This window comes from Tubulanus polymorphus, chromosome 3 (genome assembly GCF_964204645.1).
Source record: "Tubulanus polymorphus chromosome 3, tnTubPoly1.2, whole genome shotgun sequence".
In the NCBI taxonomy this organism is placed as follows: Eukaryota; Metazoa; Nemertea; class Palaeonemertea; order Tubulaniformes; family Tubulanidae; genus Tubulanus; species Tubulanus polymorphus.
Genome location: NC_134027.1, coordinates 13,226,658 through 13,243,403, shown reverse-complemented (window position 1 = coordinate 13,243,403; position 16,746 = coordinate 13,226,658). Strand labels below are relative to the sequence as shown.

Below are 16,746 nucleotides of genomic sequence, written 5' to 3'. Positions count from 1 at the left end.
ACAAGCCATTTCTCATCACAAACGCCGACTTTTCCTTCGCATCTTCGTCGAGCTTGACCTGCCAATAACCACTAGCTAAATTCATAACGCAGAAATACTTGGCGCAGTGGAGGGATCTCAAAGAATTGTCAATGCGAGGAAGGGGATATGCGTCTTTTAACGTGACTTCATTTAATCTTCGGTAATCTATACAGAAACGGGTACTACCGTCTTTCTTGGTAACTAAGACGATGGGACTTGCCCAAGGACTGGTGGATGGCTCTATGACCCCTTTTTCGAGCATTTCTTTAACTTGGCGGTCAGCCTCGTCTTGTTTTACCTGGGGCAGACGACGGGGTCGCTGTCTAACGGGACGAGCATTACCAACGTCGATAGTATGCTTTATGCCCTTAGCGGTACCAAGATCCATATCGTATTGGACGAATATGTCCGAATAATTTGAAATCAATTCGCGAATCTTCGCAGCGTCTTTATCATTGAATCCTTCAGAGCTACGTTGAATCAGATCTATAAGGTAATCAGGGGTGTCGCAATTGACATGATTAACTGAATGCGAATTTAAGGAGTCAGGTATGTCTTCGTCTGACGGAGCGTCGTCGAGACTTGCAATTGAGACCATGGAAGCAATAGAACAACCCTGGGGGACGGTGACCAGATGGTCCGTTGAGTTGAACACTCGAACGGGAATTGCATGAGTTTCGGTATCCACAAGGCAGCGGGCAACCATCATACCGTCAGTGATATTACTAGAAATGCGAGGTTCGACTAATGCCCACTTGCTATAGGCTTCGATATCCATAGCCACCCCTGCGATTAACGCTTCCGAACGGGGGTCTACAACTACTCTTTGACAAGAGGAAACAATATTGAGACAAGCTCCATAACTGGGAGATTTTGCATGAAGTTGCTCATTGCCACATATGAGGGTCCGGCGTTTAGGAAAGATCTGACAGTCGAAGAAGGATAGGAAATCCATGCCTAAAATGACGTCTTCACTGATATCTGCAACCACGAATTTCCAATGTACAGGTTTTTGGAACAGCTTTACTTCAACATTCGTGTGGCCTAACGAGCGAATAGGAGTTTTATTAGCTGTTAGGAGGTTTAATGAAGTATCCGACAAAGGGGGCGAAGACGTATGTTCACCCAGCCGGTAGTAGCAGTTATGACTTAAGATAGACACTGATGCTCCAGTGTCCACAAGGCAATTGAATTTAACACCTTCGATTATTACAGGAAGTCTCAAAGAATCTTTTACTAAGGGTTTCTCTGTCACGTGCATTTGTGTAGTGGGAGATAAGTCAGCAGCAGGGCTTACTCCCGCTTGACCCGCTGACGGAAGTTTCCCGACCTGCCAGGACAATTACGTCGGAAGTGGCCCATCCGATCGCAATTAAAACAGCGAACGGTAGAAAGATCACGAGGTCCAACATTGGGTATAGAAAGCTTGGATACAGCCTTGGTCAAATCAGCTACTTGCCCCCGTAACTGGTCTAACTCCGTAGACTCATTTTCTCGGCCAGTTACGTTCTTAACAAATACCCTCCCCCCAGTTAATCGTTCTTGCTCCAACTTAGCATATCCCTCAAGCTCCACTGCAAGAATAATGAGCTCATCTAAGGACTGACATTTGCTCATGAAGAGCTTCATTCTAAGATCACTATCATCCAATGCATCAAGAAAGTGTGTCCGCAAAAGTCGGTCACGTTGCAACATATCCATACCTGGGTATGCACGGCTAGAAAGGGTTATAAGTGCCTGGCCGTGCTCACGAAGGGACTCGTTTCTATGACGTTTGCGATTACGAATTTCGGCGAGATAGAGCTCCGACTGATTGCTAGCTCCGAATCTATTATGCAGAGCCTGCACAATACGCGAGAAATCCCTCTGGTCGGAGAAAGGTAATGAACAAGCCAACTGACGAGCCGCACCCTTAAGATGGGTAAAAAGCATGGCCGCCTTCATAGAATCGTTCCATTGATTCACCTCGGATGCAGTAACGAAAACCTGGAGGTAGTCCTCCCATACACCTTCGCGGGAATATGACTCGGGCTCTACCGCACGAAACTTGGGCCGACCAAGAGAGAAACCATCTCGATCATGCCGACTAAGCGACGTAGAGGCATTATCTCCATCGTCACTATTAGAAGGGAAAGAATGCAGAGGGGACTGCAAAGGGAATGATACTGGGATATACGTATTATCCCCGGTATCAAAATGCACGGACGGGGGACTATTATTGCTTCGACCACGGTCGGTACTACCAACCCAAAGGCTATCGCCGGGTAGAGAAAGTTCGCCGTCACGCATTGCAGCATCGTGACTTCTACTTCGGGACACTGCCGGTGTCCTCTTCAGACCTCGCGTATTAGGACGTTTAGACGCTTCACTAGCCATCACAGCAACGGAATTCTAATACAAGAAAAATCAAACCATTAGATAATGCAAAGGAATGACAGACTTACTACCTTAGGGAAGGGACTGTAAAGGATAAAAGGAGTATGTAAGCATGAGTATACCTAAACGTACTGAGCATGACCATTTAGAACATAGGTAGTTCTGACGTAGATGGCGCATTTATTATCCTACCGCTGCCACCAATTTTGAAGCGTTTCGTAGTTCGAATACATCAAAATTCTAGCATGTCTCTTCATCCACATAGGGCCTGAACATACTTACCGGACGAGCGTGTGCACTCACTCACACCAGGGTCGATCATAGCGGTAGCGTGATTCTCTTATATGTCCTCAGAGTGTATATATGTAAATTTGTACTTATGTAATCGATGTATGTAAAATGGCGCCGCTACAAAGGGTCCGCCTGCGTCGCGTAAACAACGGGAAAGATGTTTATGAAGGGGTCTACGACCACCACAGGAGGTTATGTTTGTGTGTAGAATAATAAATGACTCTCAGGCTTAACTCGACCTAACACACGAGTAAGCAATTCCCGCAACCCCGGGTGTAGATTGCTGATAGATCCAGGAACGTAATGACTGGGTCGATTCGAAAACTATCCTCTGGGAACTAAGGATCGGGCCCAACCCTATGTTAGAACCTACAGATAGCGATGCGCACCCTTCTGTTCACCCAATAACATACGACTTCGTTGCTATACATGAACCTGACCGTATCACACACCACGTCACCCACCCCCGACGTGGAATTTCCTCGCTTGAGCCTAAATTGGATAGCGGAATAAACAGAAACCGAACGGGATTGCACTACGTTCCGCTGGACTCTACCATTTCCGAGAGTAAGCCTCTATACAGACCATGGACGCTCCGACCAAGTCAACGGTTTTACTACCCAACATACTATTACTAAATCGTTAATACCATTACGTGCTGCGACAGCAGCTTTTATTTATCTACCGGAAACTGACATACGTCATGCTCAAATACAAGACAGGTTCATACTCCACAAATGCTTACATACTTACAAAGGAAAAAGATAATGCGATTGACACTTCCTGTTACGCTTCAAACTTATACAACGAACATAAAGACCGCGAACATTATAACACCATAAGGGTTACCTATATAAAATTTATCGAAACTTAAAGATACACACATAAAAGCTGGCCTTAAGGGCCTACATCACACATACACGGAGGAAGAATAATAGTTTAATAATGCTATAAGCGCAAATAATGGTCAAACCCGTCTCTATATACTTTAGTATGAACGGGGAGGAATCAGCACAAGAACCCAAGACCTAGTATCAAGAATCCGTACTTAATACATAAGTATTAACGGATTATAGTACGACGTTCCTAAGGACAAACGAGAAACACAGGGCCCTTCAATAATACATAAGTATGGACGGTGAACGTAATGCCCAATGGCTTATGGCCATAAGTAAGGAAATCGTACTATGATTTTGCCGTAGCTTAATATTTAACAAGGAACAATGCTCAAGACTAGTTACGTATTTACAGTAAGGGGGATTCTGTGGGCCCAAGGCCCTTAATTTTAACTCAGAAAGAAGGAACAGAGACGAACGGGCACAAGACCCGCAACGCCGATAGGCGGCGCTGTCCCCGGACCGACATACATCTTAAAAAGACGTTCTCTGAGTAACTGACTGAAAGAGAAAACTGCGCGCCTTATGTTCTGATATTGCCGACTCCGACGTGTTGCATCTTCACTCCGCGTCGCTTCACTGGTCGCTTTATAATCCTCTTTCAAACGGTATCGTACATGATAGCTTTCGATAATTATTTCGTGTGTAAAAGGCGAGATAAATACGGGAACAATTTCGGGACTAAGGAGCCGCGGGTTATCGCCGGAGTTGGAGTAAGGGGAAATGTATCTTCTGTACGGTCGCTAATAAACAAGGGGATAGAGGTATCTGTGTTGAGAAATGAAATTTTGTTACATTAGTACTGACATGACCCAGTTTTGAATGTTCTGTGATTGTGATGAATTTGAAGGTCATTGGTTATTCGATATGGTCACCAGGTGGTATTGGGTAGTATGATACTTTGTATTTCCTTATTATATTGATACCTAGGCATATTTTGTCATCATAATCCAATGCAAAATTGTAGCTCATGACAAGTCCTATGATTGTTAGTTTCAAGGTCATTGAATTTTGCATATGGTTGCCAGGCGGCATTGAATAGTAGAATATACCTAGGCATATTTTGTCATCACAAGCAATTGCAAAATTGTAGCTCGTGACATTTTCTATGATTGTGGTGAGTTTCAGGGTCATTAATTTCGGTATATGGTCACCATGGGGCGTTATATATTGGAATTAGATTGTTGAGCATTTGAAACCACTTCCCAAGTGTACCTGGACCCCTAGTTTTTGGTGTAGCATATTGGTGATGTTTGTGAGTGCTAGAAACAGCTTACAAAGTGCAGGCATATTAAGCCCACTCAGGGCATATGAATATTTTACAACATTATTGTATTTCAAAGTTGTCGCTCATTACATGTACTGTACTTTTTGTGAGTTTCAAGGTCTTAAGTTTCTGCATAAATTCACCAGGGGGTTTCATTCACCAATTTTCAGATAATCAAGCCTAGATTAAATAATCTCTTACGTAAAATTGGATACAGAATTGCGGTTTGATTCTATCAAATTTAATTTCTGATCAGTTTTAGACTAGGGAAAGCAAGATTTCACACCACCATTAGAATAAGAAGAAATGGCCTATCAATGTACTTTCTAGTTAAATTCATAATGAAATCAAATCATATTTCCATTGATAATATAGTTTACTCATTTGATGGACTAGTGGTGTTTGGACTGTTAATGATATGTACGTGTGCATACATGAAAACTGTTCCCAAGCTAAAGAACTGGCTTTTTTCTGAGAAGAAAGGGTTTCAAGGCGTTTTTTATAAAGGTATGTATTCCAAAAAATTAATTAATAGAATTTTTATGGCACTTCATCACATATACATATAAATATCTTCATCGTGCATTTTTATGGACTTTCGCTTTAGTGAAGTCCATTTTGTAATCGCATATGTAACTTTCCTGCTTTGGTACAGCATAACTTAAAAATGAGGCTTAGTTTCTCTTTAGCACTTTTAAAACATTCAATGCAGTAATAAAATCTCTTACCCTTACCGTTTCGAAAGAACGCACGCCCTTTTACGTATATTCATGCTTCATACATGCTAGACACATATACTCGTTGCAGTGTATTGTGTATTGTGTATTGTTCTGTGCATGTATAAGAGAAGTGCGCCTCACGTGAGGCCTTGTTCAAGTTTTCTTGGAAACTGCAAATGATTCGACTGCCATAGTTCGTCGCGGCCGTGAAAACAGTAAAATTGGGAAAGGGAGATTTGAATCTTGTCAATTGTTCAATTTACGAAAATAAATTGTCTAACGTTAACAAACTCCGTACACACTGTATGAAATAAATGAAATCGTCACATCATGAACGTGGAGAGTGTCAATTTGAGAAAGTGGGAAAACCCACTACCATGTATATTCATGATGAATCATCATATGGTGATCGTAGCAATAGACAGATTTTCATGAAAACTTCTTGATTCAATCACTTTTTGATTACTTGGAGCATGGATTCTCTGAAATTCTGCCAAAAACTTCATGACGAAGATGCGATTCCATATATAATTTGAGAAAATGCATTTTTTTCTTGATATTTTCCGTCCTTATTTTCAGTCTGTAACGAGCCAAATTTCTCCTATCATTTGAATTCAATCCATAAGTTATCAGTCCTTTTCATTTGTTCTTAAATCTCTAGAGTACCAATGTTTAATTAAGATGCTGATTAAACATACGGATACACGCATGTAAATTTAGGAAGTTCCATATTAAGAATTTTGTTTCTTGTTGCCTTAGTAGTCCAAGTTTAGCTTGGGTTTTTTTCGTCCTAGTGCAATTTGCTGGGTGAATTATTACGTTTGTTGGACGCGCTTTAAGGCTTTTGCCTTTATGCATTTTTTGGGAGCCTTACTCACCGCCTGGTGCTTGGCTAATCCTTCTTACATGTGCCCCACGTAATGAATCCCGAAGGAAATATCATAATTTTCCGGAGTAAAATTTATATTTCTCAGGGATACTTACGTGTGGCGCCGGATATTCCAATCCTCCTTCCCCGCTCGGTTCTTTGCGCTGGAGTTTCGGAAGAAATTGAGTCACTTTGCTCGTGGCAGTGCCACCATACCGTAGTGGGTACTCCAAAAAATGTTTAGCGGTATAGTTCCCAAACTAAGGTAACTTCTAACATGTGCCCCACGTAAGTATCCCTCAGAAATAAAAATTTTACTCCAGAAAGTTATGATTTTAACCATACTTAATGTTTCTAACGCCTTGATAAAATGGAAGATTCCTAAGTGGTCATAAAACGTCATCATTATGTGTGTAGTTGATAATCCATTGCCATTTAAAACTTGCAGCATTAACTGATGATATTTTTCTAGTAGATACAACTTGTTCTATATTCCTGGGCCCAATGTTTCCCTAAGGGTAATTATACATTTAGGGTTCTTTATTCCCCTGGTTCACCCCATGGAAGATTATGGAAAATGTATTAAGAGGTCCTTTGTTCCCATGGCCACACACACCAAATTTTGGCGCCGGGAATTCATATGATAAAGGGCTAGGCTACCAAACCTGAAATGCAACCAATGTCAGTCCATGTTGTGGAAAATGTTTCGATATCTGTTTTATTTGTTACGACAAAATCAACAACGTGTCTTTTACTCTTCAGCAGCCTTTGGACTACCCGTTTATTCACTACAGTACTGCCATCTGTACATAGTATACAAAACTAAGCTACACAATTCAGTTATTGTAACATCCCCTCTTCAAAGTTTAATGTTCATTCTAAAAATTACAATCTTAATTAAATTTAGATTATAGAGAATTTCAACAAGTTCTGAAGATTTTATTCTTTTTTTTTATTTGAGCATGTGCTGAATAAGTTTTCCAGTTAACTGTCATCATTGAATTTCAATTTCTATTTGCTAAATATTTATTAAGTCTATTATAATTCTATTCACTAACTACTAATAACTCTGATGATAATAAATTCATGACATAGTCCTTTAAATATGTTGGTTCTTTTCTGTTTCTAACTGGTCTGCTGTTGGTATTATTTTCCTCGTTGACGGTCGTTTCTATTCTATGTTCGTTGTTACTGGCGGGAGTTGTTTCTACAGTTGTAGTTTCGAATTCGGTTCGTACGCCATCTTCCGGAACTTTAGATATGTTAGGTGTTTTACTCGCTAACGCATTTTTGTTGCATGTTTCGCGCAGCTGTTGTCTGTTTCGTCGGAATTTCGCGCCATTTTTGGTTTCTACGAGATACGATCTATCGTCTAGTTTATAAATGATTTTAGCTGGTTTCCACAGTTCTTGTCTAGTCTGAGGTTGGATGTAGACCCTATCTCCCTCGTTGAGCAGTTTTAGGTCTTTCGCACCTTTGTTGTAATATTTCTCCTGCCTTTGCTTATTCTTTGACAGATTCGGATACGTAATATTCGGTTGCAATAGATTGTTTGTAATAGGTAGTAATGTTTTCGCTCGACGGTTAAATATACGTTGTACTGGACTTGAACTCAGATTCTGTGATGGTGTATTCCGATAGTCCAACAACGCTAAATATTGGTCGCTACTGGATCGCTTAGCTTTTTTCAGTAATTTTTTCGCCGTTTTCACTGCTGATTCGGCTTGACCATTTGCGCGACTATTCATAAAGTTTTTTGAAATGTTTTTTGAACTGAGGTCCATTGTCACTGACTAAGATATCAGGAATACCAAATCTTGCCAAATGAGCCTTCAGTTTACTTATGACCGCGTTCGATTTCGTGGAGTATAATCGGTCTATCTCCCAGTAGTTACTAACATAGTCGACTGTTATCAGGTAATTTACCCCGTCTATTTCAAATAGGTCACAACCTATTTTCTCCCAGGGTCGCGATACGGTTCCCGTTTGCATGGTTTCTTTTTGCTTTTTTGCGTCTCTCTCTCTCAAATTTCGCATGACGACATATAGTCTTTTAGTTGTTCATTCATGTTCGGCCAGTAAACACTCTCTCGAGCTCTACGTAAGCATGATTCGATGCCTAAATGTGATGCATGAATTCGGTCACGAATGAAAGTTTGTAATGATTTCGGTATTATCAGGCGTTCGCCACGAAAGATAATTCCATCTTGAACAGACAACTCGTTGCGATGGTTAAAATACGGCGATAGTTCGCTGGGCAGTAGTTTCTTTTCCACTGGCCAACCTTTTAGGATCGTTTGTTTCAACAATTGTAATACGTGATCCTCCTCGGTTTCGGTTTTTATTTCCGCGAGTCGTTCTCGGCTAATCGGCAAATAACGAACCATGTTATCTACATGCATCTGTTGCTCGTCTTTTCTGTCTGTCAGATAAGCTCGCGATAGAGTAACGGCTATAAACATATTTTTGCCTCGCGTATATACAATTTCAACGTCATATTTTTGCATGCGTAGCGACATATTTCGCAGCCTTCTTGGCGCTTTTGACAACGGCTTTCGCACGATCGATTCTATCGATTTATGATCTGACTGAACTTTAATCTTGCGACCATATACGTATTGGTGAAACTTTTCTAACGGATATACGATTGCCAAAGTTTCTTTTTCTATTAGTGCATAGCGCTGTTCGGTTTCCGTGAGTGCACGGCTGGCGTATGTACAGGGTTGATCTTCCTGCATTAGAGTTGCCCCTAAACCACTTTTAAAGGTATCGCATTGAAAAACTATATCTTTCTGCGGATCGAAATATGCCAAAATTGGTGCTTCGCAGACCATTTCTTTCACTTTCTCGAATGCGCGATTCTGTTCCTCGCCCCAATTCCACGGTACATTTCCTCTCGTCAATCTACGGATAGGTTCTAATACCTCGGATAAATTAGGTAGGAATCTCGCCAGATACTGCACCATTCCATTTAACCTTTGAACTCCTGCCACATCGGTTGGTGGAGGCATATTTGAAATTGCTTTTATTTTCTCGGGCTCTATTTTATGGCCATTATCGGTAAACATGTGACCTGTAAATGTTATTTCACGTTTGTGCAGATTCAATTTCGGTAAGTTAAGGGCAATCCCTTTTTCACGACAGCCTTCTAACAAAGCTCTCAATTTTCTATCGTGGTCGATTAGAGCCTGCTCAAACGTATCTCCCACTCCGTATACGTTCAAATCATCTACGATACACGCAATTCCGTCTAGTCCTTCGATTGCTTACGTCAAATGTTTTTGAAAAATCTCGCTGCTAACCGTTAGGCCAAATGGAAGACGTTTCCATCGGTATCTACCAAACGGCGTACCAAACGTGGTCAGCAGGCTAGATTCCCGGTTCAGTTTCAGATGCCAAAAACCATGTCTTAAATGTAGCGTCGAGAATACTTTCGCTAGCTGCGGCAGTATGTCCTCAACGGTTGGTAGAGGATATCGCTCTCTGACCAAATAACGATTCAACTACAATGGGTCAAGACATGTACGTATGTCATCTGAGTTTTTCTTCTCAGTTATTACGAGACTGTTACAACATTCGGTTGGCTCATCTACTACCATCTTGTTCTACAAGTTTATCAAGTTTACATTTGACTTTATCTACTAACGAGTGTGCGAAATGACGCACTGGCATCGCCACTGGTACCGCATCTTTGCTGAGCTTTAGATTTATTTCACCTGGTAGTTCACCAATTTCTCTATTGAATAGATCGGAATACTCGTTGATCAGATCTCTTGCTGTCGCGCTCTTAACTCCATTCACTCTTACAACGTTTTCATCATTCACCGTTATGAGATTCACCACCTGCGCTGTTTTGGCGCCTAAAATCGGTGTCAGGTTTTCATTAATGATAATGAATTCGACTGAATACTTTTTCTGGTTCTTTGGATTTCTCACAATCATTCGCATAGCGCCTACAGGTTTCGTATTTGCTCCGTTCCACATTCTAAGAGTTTTCGAAGTTTTTCTCATAGTATTTATCTGATTTACGTATCTTATCGTTAGCAAATTTGGGACCGCTCCCGAATCGACCTGGAATTTAACTCGTCTCTTGTTGATTATCATCTCAGCATATATCTTTGATTCATTTTTACCGGATTGAACTTTACATATTTCCAACGACTCTTCCTCGAAATCTGACTCAGATCGGTGATCAGGATAGTTTACAGCGTTGATGTTTTTTCTTGTACATACAACCGCAAAATGTCCTATTTTCCCACATTTTTTACACGCTTGTTTATACGCGGGACATTTCGTTTTATCCATTGGGGGGTGTTTACGCACGCAAAATCTACAGTTCTTCATTTCATTTTTTCCTTATGTCTGTTTACCATATGATGTCGGATATCGTTTCCCCGATGGTTTTTTGTAGTTTTGACCTCGGTCGAACCTCTGGTGAACATGATTAATGGCTTCCGCTCTCGGCGTCTGGTTAAGCCCTTTCATCTGTTTGTAAGTTGATTCCGCGCTCCTGCAAATATCGACGAATTCTTTGAGATCCAACTCTCTGGATTCTAATAACTTCCTTCTCGTCTCCTCACTCCTTATGCCCAGTACTATCTTGTCTCGAATCAAACTGTCCTTCAAACATTCACATTTGCGCCAATTTACGTAGTTCTGACAGATATGTTTCAAAACTTTCTTCCGGCTTCTGATCGCAATTATTGAAAATATAGCGCTCGTAGGTCTCATTAAGCGCGGTTGACGTAAACTCATGAAATTTTTTGATAATTTCTCCGACTATTTTACTGTCATTAGGATTATCGAAAGTAAACGAATTGTATACCTTCACTGCCTCGGGTCCAATGCTATGCAAAAACAATGCAGATTGGTAACTTGCATCGTATGAAACAATGTCCGACACTATACAATAATTTCCCCATGCTTGTTTCCATAAAGTCCACGATTCAGATAGATTTTCACAGTCTTCGATCTTAAATTCTGACGGAGGTTTAATGCCTGCGACAGGTCTTTGATTGTTCGTTAATAATGATCCACTGGGTAGAGACATGATGAAAAACTTACAGTTTTGTGAATTAAAATCCGATAATATCACAACAATCACCAAACTTCCACAGTTCTTTAATATCTAATCAACATCAGCTGATTGTCCTTATTTATTTCCAACGAGAAATTTTCGACACCGCTGCCACCATGTTTCGATATCTGTTTTATTTGTAACGACAAAATCAACAACGTGTCTTTTCTCTTCAGCAGCCTTTGGACTACCCGTTTATTCACTACAGTACTGCCATCTGTACATAGTATACAAAACTAAGCTACACAATTCAGTTATTGTAACAGAAAATCGCCACTGTCTTCGTTTTTATCTTTATTTTATTAAATAAGAAATGAATCACATGAATCACAATAAAAAAGTTTAGTATTTAAGGGCAAAAGCCATCAAAATTGTACTTTCCGTGATTTCTTAACCAGAAATAACTTTAGTATACATATAACGACCTGAAGATGTGACTTATTGAAAAAGCACGAATTTGCCGTAATAGTTAACGGAATAGTCATCTATTTATCCTTCACTCCGTGCGTATAGTTCATATTCAACCCGCGGGTGGCGCTATTTATGATGTTAACTATGACAATCAGCACAAGCACGCGTGCGCGCTAGCACGTGCTGAAATTGCTGATTGAAAAGTCACATTTCTCAGTAATGGCTGAACTAAAATTCAAACCAGTTCCATATTTGATACTTGTGAATACATCACATTTGAAAATGAATTTTACACAATATTCTTTTTTGATGGCAAATGCTCTTTAAAAGACTTTTTACAGTGTGATGTAACTACTGTAAGAATTACCGTGATGGAACGATATCGTCATCTAAAACTTATCGTATTCAGCTCTCGCTCTTGCAAAAAGTTAAAAGCAACCTTGACTGTATAGAATTTATAGAGTTTTAGCTAATGTATGTTGATGGAATATTATTAAAAAGCATAGGTATGGACCCCTCCTGTCAACCTTATTATTATTGAGGGAATATGGAACTTTAGTATTTTTCCCTTGGGGGAATATAGAACCCGGGGAACATTGGACCCGGGGAACATAGAACCACCTGGGGAACATATAACCCGGGGAATATAGGGATGATCCCAAATGAATTAACCAGTACAAGAAAACAGCAATATAAAAGAGGTAATAAACAAATGCCCGTAAAGCTGTCGGACTCGCGAACACTGGACTCGTTAACTCTTGGACTCTGACCCGTTAGCATTTGTGAGCAATAAATTCTTGAAATTGACTTTGAATTGATTGTGGAGAAGAGAGGGAATAGCTCATCTCCTAAAAGAAGAGGGAAATGTCGTGAAGTAAACCAGGGATGAGAATTCCCAGCAGATCCGGTTTGCGGATTTCGGTATTGAAAAATATCAATTTTCCAAATAGTCCAAAAATGATGTAAAAGTATGGGGGGTTGATGATCTCACTCAATTGGTCCGCCGCGATTGGTAATCAGGTGACCCATAAAAGCGTTCAGTGCCTGTTTTACTTATCGTCGCGTAAAAGTATCGCATTTCAATGCATATTATTCATTGCAACACAGTGATTTTGTATCTACATTTGTACTACGATGAGTGCATATGTATTTCATCGATCGGTTGCAGACAGGCGCGCACGGCAACAGTAGTAATGTATATAGGCCTACTTACTGTTGCCGCGCGTGTGTGACGAACGCCTTCCGATATTATACACTACTGGGTGATGATTTTTAGTGAGCATTCATCGGTGCATTTTTACTGCAATAATTCAGGGCTCGACCTGTAATGCATGGGAATGCATGGGATGCTGTATGTCATCGAATGAGGATGTACCACATTGGAACTAGCCATTACCTTCCAAAATATAAATGTCGTTCATGGGTTCAAGATCCTTCTAAGTGCTCGGAAAACGCTTTTAATTTCTAAAATTATCTTGGGGAGGACCCCCAAAACCCCCCGAAATATTTTGTCCATCAGCTATAAGCCATTTGGATGTGGTGGGAGAGAATGTGCAAAATTTCAATGAATTTTTCCCCTATTCTACCACTCGATGCTTGTCCTGGTTTCATGACATCACAGAGAAAGCCCTTCACAAGGGCATCACTTGGAAATCCCTCTAGAAGGGCTTTCCCAGTGACTTTATCAAGAACTGTTCTCAACCACGTACTTGTGACTCATAGGGAAACCCATTCCCATTACCATTATCAAAGTTTAACATGCTTGCTACAAAGTGCACCATAATTTCATCTTTATCAGCTGTTCGTTATTGCAAATCCAAGAACAAATCGATTTTTTTGCTCAAAACTAAAATGTCTAACTCAGTTGAGCCTACTTTGACCAATGGTCCTTTATTTACTGCATCTATTCATCGTAAAAGGCCTGCAGGTTGTAACTATTAATGGTTACTGCTCCGTAATTTCCCATACATTGCGTTTCTGCCAGGGTTTATGTGTTTCTCGGCCTCGGGTACCGAGAGTAGTTCCACCATGGGATCTTTCCGTAATTTTGAAGAAGTTAATGGAGGCTCCATTTGAACCTCTGCACCGTCCTTTGCATAATTGTCAAAAAAGACTGTATTCTTGCTGGTGCAGGAACCTTTCAGAATGTTTTTAGAAACAGGTGACAAAATGATAATTGCAAGTTGTTAAACATATAAATCTTTCTTTTTAGCCCACTTGGGACTTTAGTCCCAGTGGGCTATTGCGTTCACTTTTCGTCCGTCGTTGCGTCCGTCCATCCGTAGACGGAATCCAGTTATTTTGGGAAGTTTTGAAGACGCTTCAATGTAATGTCTTGATATTTGGGTTGTACATGTATCTACCTTAGACAAATCTTCAGCCCAAATACTGGCCCTGCCAGAATCAAGATGGCTGACTGGCAGCCATTGTTGTTCGCCAAAATCAACACTTTTTACACATTTTTGAAGTTTCTGAGGGAAATTTTGAAGACGCTTTGATCTATTACCTTGATCTTTCGGTTGCATGTGAATCCCCCTAGGGCCCATCAGCATAACAAAAATTGGGTCAATCCATGACTGTCATATGACCTTTTTTAGTGGCCAAAAATGTCAATAACTTAGTATTTCCTTATTATATTGGTACCTAGGTATATTTTGTTACCATGATCAATTACAAAGTTATAGTTCGTGACATGTTCTATGATTGCAGTGAGTTTCAAGGTCATTGGTTTTTGTATATGGTCACCAGGGGGCGTTGAATATTGAAATTGTTAGATTGTTGAGCATTTGGAAACACTTCCCAAGTGGGCATGGTGTCCCTGGACCACTAATTTTAATTTCTTCAATTTCATTCTTTCGTATCATTTGTTGTCACTTCACAAGTTATCAAAATGGCTGCCATTGATATCGAGTGAAATTTAGTTTCACTTTTTGCCTGATTGGAGCAAGATTGTCAAGTGAGGAGTTTAAGTTATAAAACAAACAATAAAGCAGATGTGTGTTGTTTGGAACACAATCAAATCATGTTGAATATTCGGCATGAATGGAAATCGTTCATTTAAGACAAATTGAACTAAAGTAGACTTTAAGTCAATTTGTCTTAATGGTTCTGCCGACCACTGTCATGACTGTACAGGGGGATGCAGGATTGTTGAAAGAGCTGGGTTCACCCATCTCTTGAGGGGTACGGTCCAAAAAACGGGCACATTGACGAGGGCCTTAGAATCAATATCCACCTGTTTTGCTCCCGGTAAGTGTGGTGGGTTTGTTAGGGACACCGAATAAAAAGATCAAATGAAATCTACCCATCAAATCATACCTATTTCAGGATCGTGAAGAGTCATTATCTATCTGATAGCAATATCTATTTGATTTCATAGCAATTTAGACATTTTTCAGTTCCTTCAGTATGATGTACCAATGCTACACAGCTCATGGGTGTCTTGTTTAAAATTATGATGTTAACAAAATAATGAATACGGTTTATCGTTTTCCAGCTGCTGTGATAGGCACCAGGTTACATATTCCAGTGGCACTGTCATGCATTGTAACAGCTGGCTATGTACTACTAATCAAGTGAAGAAAATAAAAGAGAATATGGTAATTTGGTTTGGCTAAAGATACATCTTATGGGGATCCATTTTCTCTCATACGCTAAGTTTGAATGGATTCCAATCTACTTGTAGCATGGACATGTACGATGATTAAGATGCCTTATGTTTAAAATCCTTTTGTTTGTTCATTGTCAATACAAATGTCTTATTAAGTCTGGAACACATGCGAAGCCTGTAGAATTAAATATTATAAGATATAGTAATAATATTTATATGTTTACTTTAGGTGCATTGCCAACAATAAGCCTAATCATTATTGGGAAAAGCTCATGTAGTTCATGAATTTAATACTGTCAATAATCTTATACCATAATTATACGTGTATCTTGATTATGATAATGTTGAAAATAAATATATCTTTCATTTCTATGGTGTATTTGAGAAATTACAAATCAACCTTTTGGGGAGAGCTTTCTTGTACGTTTAGTGCACTTGAAGGTGTAGATGAGTGCACCTGACAGCAATGAATTCTGATGAAAAGGATGGTTAGTCATTTTCCTGCTGAGTTGAATCTATCAATCTTCTTTCATCATCAATAAATGATTTATATTTCTTGGATCAATAGACAATTGACATTTCTAGGCCATATAGATGATATGCTTGCCAATGCTCTCACGCACCAGTCTCGTACTACAAAGAGGGTGTTTCAGAAAATGTGATACACCTGCTTTTGTTTTCTAGAAACAATTCTTAAATTCCATTCAGGGTATGTTATAGAATATCCTTACCACACCATGTAATTATTGCAACATTCCCTTCGTGCATGGCTGAGGTTCAATAAATTCTAAAAAAATTGGCTAACTTTCATTTTACCAACTTTTCTTGTATGATGCATCAAAATGGCTTTCCATTTAACTCTCCTATTTTCCACCTATTTTTATGTGTCTATTTAAAGAGTAAGGTATATAAAAAAATCTCTGAAATATCTGGACGTAGTGCGACAAAGGATCGAAGACGCAGTCCATAAATGCTGGCAGCTTAAGTCTGCATCAATAATAATCAGGGTCGATAGGACAGTTTGTGATTCATTTGATTTGGTTTTTGATAAATTGACTAGAATTAGCCATCCTAGATCTGGGACTGCTCCTAATGGAGTTTTGGTTTGATCTAGTTAATGAACTCTTTTGTGATTACTGTCACTGCGGGGTTCGAATTCAAAACAAGATTTTACTTCATTAAAATTACAAGTAATGCCTGCATCGCATTA

The 16,746-nt window shown here is 39.8% G+C and overlaps 1 protein-coding gene across 1 annotated transcript in view; it reads left to right on the top strand.

Annotated features, from left to right (window-relative positions):
• LOC141902037 (protein kish-B-like) overlaps positions 1 to 16,246 on the top strand; it is a 40,810-nt gene extending 24,564 nt beyond the window's left edge. The window contains exons 3-4 of the mRNA XM_074789674.1: positions 5,227 to 5,358; positions 15,423 to 16,246. Of these exons, the coding sequence (XP_074645775.1) occupies positions 5,227 to 5,358; positions 15,423 to 15,505 (215 nt within the window). The 3' untranslated portion in view covers positions 15,506 to 16,246. The remainder of the gene's footprint in view (positions 1 to 5,226; positions 5,359 to 15,422) is intronic.
• The last annotated feature ends 500 nt before the right edge of the window (positions 16,247 to 16,746 follow it).